This window comes from Panulirus ornatus, chromosome 31 (genome assembly GCF_036320965.1).
Source record: "Panulirus ornatus isolate Po-2019 chromosome 31, ASM3632096v1, whole genome shotgun sequence".
NCBI classification, from domain to species: domain Eukaryota; kingdom Metazoa; phylum Arthropoda; class Malacostraca; order Decapoda; family Palinuridae; genus Panulirus; species Panulirus ornatus.
Genome location: NC_092254.1, coordinates 4,830,783 through 4,836,806, shown reverse-complemented (window position 1 = coordinate 4,836,806; position 6,024 = coordinate 4,830,783). Strand labels below are relative to the sequence as shown.

The 6,024-nt window shown below is 35.5% G+C and overlaps 1 protein-coding gene across 9 annotated transcripts in view; it reads right to left on the bottom strand.

The window, feature by feature from the left end:
* LOC139758741 (actin-histidine N-methyltransferase-like) overlaps positions 1-6,024 on the bottom strand; it is a 57,144-nt gene that overhangs the window by 8,569 nt on the left and 42,551 nt on the right. For 8 of the 9 annotated variants that reach the window (XM_071680483.1, XM_071680486.1, XM_071680491.1 and 5 more), the window contains 4 exons: positions 5,674-5,815; positions 4,991-5,176; positions 3,496-3,647; positions 1,334-2,142 (listed from right to left, as the gene is read on the bottom strand). In XM_071680483.1, the coding sequence (XP_071536584.1) occupies positions 2,020-2,142; positions 3,496-3,647; positions 4,991-5,176; positions 5,674-5,815 (603 nt within the window). In that variant the 3' untranslated portion in view covers positions 1,334-2,019. Of the gene's footprint in view, positions 1-1,333; positions 2,143-3,495; positions 3,648-4,990; positions 5,177-5,673; positions 5,816-6,024 lie in introns of those variants that run through there. The other variant, XM_071680485.1, reaches the window with a different exon arrangement.

Here is a 6,024-nt window from a genome sequence, read left to right as displayed (position 1 = left end):
CCTTCAAATTGGAAAACAATAACACCCCTTGCAGTGTATCCCTTCTCTTCCCAAACAAGGGAATATACTGTAGACATTGCTAACAAAGGGGAAAAATTCACATGTATATCATGTGATGCCTAGTAATGTCAGTAAGGTACTTTACTGGAAGGCAGGTTGGTTAAAAAGCATCATGTGTGACTATAAGTTTGATTCATGTTTGTCAGCATTGAAACAGTGGATTTCTGAATGAATGCAGTCATTCAGTTGTGGATGAGCCACCATTTGAGAAATGCCAGATTGTTTGTGGTTTGTAGTACTAAGGAATCTTGAGATGCGATGTTAGTTTTCTGTGTAACAAACCATAAGAAAATCACTTGTTAGGGGAAATGGTGAATGACCATGCAGGATGAGGCTTCAGATAAAAATGAAGATAATGGGGACTCCATTAAGGGGGTCACAAGTTTTTCAGGTGGTTTTACTGTAAGTGATGAGCTGAGGATAATACTTTTAATGAGGTCTAAACTGACAAGCACAAACGTGTAACACAAGTTGGGAGATGCAGATAATTTGCTGCTGAGATCGCTGTTGCACTTTATAGGTCCAGCTGCTTTAATAGAACTGCTTCTTGAGAAAAATGTCTATCTATATCTCTAATGCCTGTTCCCAACAAGAAAAATGTCATATTCAGAAAACTAATCTGAATATGAAAACTTGTGATGACTGGCTTAAAACTGCTTAACTAGCAAAACCAATCTAACATCTAACTGATAAAAGGTGCTACAAAGCTACTTGGAATTACTCAAGAAAAATCAATGAAATCACAGTAACTACAAATCAAATATGCCAAATAATTAGTCATAATTACTTCTACAATGATATGTTTAAAAAATTATACATAGAAGTTACTCTAACTACAGTGCTTTCAAATTTACAAACCAGAGATCATGATTTGCATTAGCTTTTATATTCTTTATTCTTAGGATTGCATATTTCTTACAGAAGATGACACTAATGTTTTCTGCTTTTGATAAACTCATACCCTACCTCAAGATTTTACAACAAAAAATGTGACCAGTCTATGAAGAATCTTGCCATCTAATGCATACACTGTGATAATAAGTTCTGATTTTTCTCTGAAAATACCTGACGCATTCTTTTCTTTTCACTACTAACAAAAAGGCACTCATCACAGGCCACATCTAGGATGGTAAAATTAAAAATGCATCATGAGCTTCTAAGGTCATCATATATCCTGACTCTTCATTTAAGATATATATTACAAGCTGAAAAAAAAAAAAAAATCAAGAAGTTAAAAAGTTCCATAGTCTAGATGTGGAAGGATAGAAGCAAACATTTTCTCATACAATGTATTTTCCATATCTTAAAAAATTACAAGGTGCATATATGTAAAACAATGTATTTCATGTTTTCTTCTTAGTGAAAGATGCATGACTTAAAAGTATTTGCAAATTTGCAAACCTTTTACAAAACTCCTTTATAAAATTTCTCATAAATTCAGTCTACAACTGGATTAACATGCTACTGCACCATCATCAATTTTTTTCAACAGCTATGTACACTTAGACTATACAATACTAGAAATCAAAAAAGTATCCATGCCCGCATGCTACAGAGTGATCCCTTCACTTCCAAAATTGGGTATTAGTTTTAATCTAATGCCTTCAGTACAGTTTTCTAAGCAAATAAGTTTCATATGTCTGTTCCTCATTATTTTTCATTTTCAGGGCATTGTTTCTTCTCTCTATAACACTACTCATCATTGAACTGTTTAGGACTGTACTCTTCTGAAGGAGTAGATTTCATATGAGGCCAAATGAAAATGTTGTTAGTAACTTTTTCAGTATTTGTATCTTACAATTCTAGACTAAAAAATGGATCATGAATATTCACATCAGGCACTGGGTATATTAATAATGTATTTTATGCAAGGTCTTTCACCAATGAAGCACTTGTATTGTACTCCAGCTGAAGACTTCATTCACTTTACAACTGGCTTTTTTATCCATAAGACAAGTCTCACTTGGAGATGCGTGATGACAAATATGATGCTGCATCCTTTAAAATCTTCTTTTCACATATCAACTGAGAACGGATGAGTGTATCAAAACCTGATAAAGTTGGCAGAGCTGCTTCATCATCCTGGTAGGGAATATGTGCAGTATTTATTCATCTAAAAATATATTACATGTACTACACACCATCTTTCATAACCAAAACAAAGCAATACATGCAAAAGCCTCCCCATACTTTCAGCGTGAATCTCAAACTTTTTTACAAGTAAGAACTAACATTTGTTATATAGCTACTGAGTAAAAAGAAATTAACTAAAGCTACAATATATGAAAATAAAATATCTATCTCTAACACTCTTTCCCCACTACATACATATATAATCCCCTACAAGTGCTTACTCCTTTGCTCAGAACATCTGTTCAATGGTTAGAAAAGTAACTACACTAATCATAGAACTAAACCCTCCATAAACAGATCCCAGCTTCAAATCTACCACAAGAGGTACTACAACACACATAAGCTTTGTTAATAAGTAAAACCATTTGATTATGAAGCCCAAATCATTTAGATGAAACAGCGGTGGCAGGATGTAAATCGTTTTCCTCATTCACATACCAATTCAAAATTGAATAAAGCTTCTCAACACAGAAAGGTAATTTTTATGAGTGACTGGGTGAGCTGTTTCCCTACTTTTAAAGGCATTTATAACCATTCTGGATGAATAACATGAAATAATTATCTTTAATCTGCTTCCAAAATGTTCACTTCAAAAAGTAATAAAGCTCCTGCCAACTGCTGGGGATAAGTCCCAGGTACAAGGCCTAAATGAAATGGAGGGATAGGAATAGTACCTTAAGAGAACTACCTTGCTTCCTATAATCAACACTTGAATATTGAATAATGTTAAATTTTAAAAACAGCAAAGTGCTTATTGTATGAGAGCAAAAAGTAATGATTTGCAAATAAATAAAGTAATAATATCAAGGCAACATATCATCCCTGATCTCACCCTTCTATATCCTACCAAAGCAACCAGCCAGGTATGCTGCACAAAAGGCTGCCTCAAACTTAGCCCTATCAACACCATCTACTTATGCCAGTCCAACAGCATCTCCCCAGCAATGGTGGTCTGCCAGGATGAGGAACATGCAGCCTCCAGCACGTGACACATGGCCAATGTGCAGAAAATATTTTAGTGCACCATAGAAAATTGTGGATACTCAAAACTTGATGCTGTGGTTGGTAAAATGGTATATTCTATTTGAAGTTTGCAGATTTAAAACTGCAGCAGGAAAAAAGGACCTCTATAAAGACAGAAACCCTATTCTTAATTGTTCTATCTGGTGATTAATGAATGATGATCTCAAGGTTATTCAAACTACTAGTGAAAATTCTAAGAGTTGGCTTTAAAATCTGCACCTACTATACCAGTATCCAAGTCTGAAGTACTAAATATAAATAAAGCTGTAAGTAATATACCTCCAGTGAAGTACAATAAGCTCGCATGAGAAGTGCAACTCTTGTGTTGAGGAAATTCCATGTCTTATCTTGAACCATTGTGCCCACATCACAGTCTTCATGAAGTAGCCCCTTTGCCTTTTCTCCATCATCTTTCCACTTGTCTAAGGAAGCTATGAAAAAAGATATATATATACATATATATATATATATTTTTTTTTTTTCAAACTATTCGCCATTTCCCGCGTTAGCGAGGTAGCGTTAAGAACAGAGGACTGGGCCTTTTTTGGAATATCCTCACCTGGCCCCCTCTGTTCCTTCTTTTGGGAGAAAAAAAAAAAAAAAAAAAAAAAAAACGATATATATATATATATATATATATATATATATATATATATATATATATATATATATATGTTCAAATTACTGGTGTATAAGCCTGTTGGGTATACCTGGTAAGGTGAATGGAAGAGTGGTGATCGATGAGGAGTGATGTGGCTTCAGGAATAGATGTGTGCATTAAAAAATCTGAGTGAAAGACACTTGGAGGATGTGGCACTTATAGACCTAGAGAGATTGCAGGAGAGGATTGACAGAGATGCCTTGTGGAAGGTTTTATGGATATATGGCACAATAGGAGAGACACAAAATCAGTGAGGTAAGGCCCTACTTCATCATTCAACACCCTCCAGCAACAACATACAGGAAAGTATACTACTTATAACATCTTTGATTATGTACAGTGCAGGCATACTCTGCCAGAAAAAGAAAAAAAAATTTTCTTTTGTTGCCAGTATACAATAGCTACTTTAATGAAAGTAAGCTGCAGTAGAAGCATGACTCGGTGAGACTAACAGGTATGAGATTGGCTCGTGGAAAATTTAAGAATATGTAATTGATTGCTGAGGAAAAGTGAGGTAACATGGCAGTGAGAGGTGGCTGGAGACAGACCATATCCAAAACTTAGAGCAGTGGGTTGGTGAAGAATACAAGCTTCAGAATGCATAGGCCCTCATATCTTCTTGCAGCGCTGAATGTAGATGTGGGTGAGCACAAGTGGATACAAAACTGGCCTCAACTCATGACAGACTGATTACCTGCTGGATGAGTTTATCCCTAGTAACTATGAGTTGCCTTATTTTTGTAATAATCTTTGACAATTCTTGCAACACTGATATATCATATAAGTTCAAGTGTATGATTATGTACGTGTGATACATGCTTGCGAGTTATGATAAATCTCTTACATTATGCTGCTTTACACTTGTCTGCCATTTTCCACACAGGGAGGTAGCAGCAGAGAGAGATAAAGAACAGACTAATTTTCTCACAACTACTCCCAAGATTTTGTGTAAATGCACCAGAGCTCCTATTAACAAGGAACTCCTGTCTAAGGGTAAAAGGTATACAGACATGTACCTACAGTATTACTTAAGCAAGATTGACACAGTGATAACACCAAAATGATGCAAGCAATAATCCCATACTTCTTTCCATACAGTCAATTTCTTCTTACCTTTATCCATACAAAATACCCTGGTGAAGGCCAAAAGTCCTGGAGAAATAGGATGGGGTCCTGGAATAAGCATGAAAGAGCCAGAAGATGGTAGGCCTAGAGATGACAAAAGTGCCACTTTTTCATCATGAAGCGCATCATTCTTGCTGACACCTAGTTTGATGGCCAAACTGTCATTCTTGTTCTCTGTAAAGGAAACACTATCATATTCTATATTCAATCTACATGACACAATCAAATTCAGTGCAACTAAATTGGTGTGACTGTCATCCAAAGAGATACTACTGTAAAAGCAGTGAATGGGCTATCCTTTTACCATTTTTCTTTCTCCTGCAAAAATTTCTCTCTACTTCTATTGCCAGTCCACCATACATTTCTAAACTATGCATCATCCTTGAGCTTCCTATTTCCAGTTTCTTTAAATTTCTCCTCTCTTCTATCATTTTCTGCTTTTCACCTTCTAAATTACCTTTTGCAACAATATTCTGCCACATACTTCTTTGTTTAGAAACTTACCTCAATATTCTAAAATAAGTGCATAATACTGTTACAGTTCCCCAATATAATGTGTTTCATGGTCTTACACCTAATCAGGGTACATTACTCACATGAATCATATCTACGAGGCCAGATATAATTCTAACAAAAATAATAATGTCACACATATCAAAATATCAACCTACCTTTGAACACAAAACCATTATGAAGGAAAAGTTCAGTGTTGGGACGCTGGCTATAGTAAATGGTAAACTGGTCCCCAGCCTTGAACTCTCTTTGTGCTAAACACACACTGCAGTTTTTCTCATCATCATAATCTGTTGAGTACTGAAAATTTTGGCAGACATTAACAACAGTCTCTACCGCGATCATGCAAAAAAACACCTGTGTACAGCACTGATTAAATAATCACACATTATAAAACTTTATACCCAATCTTTCTCCCACCCTAGCAAGGTAGTGCCAGGCACAAATGCAAAAATCCTTCACTGTCACATGTACATTCTTTAGCTATTAAGTATCAGTGAATGATACCA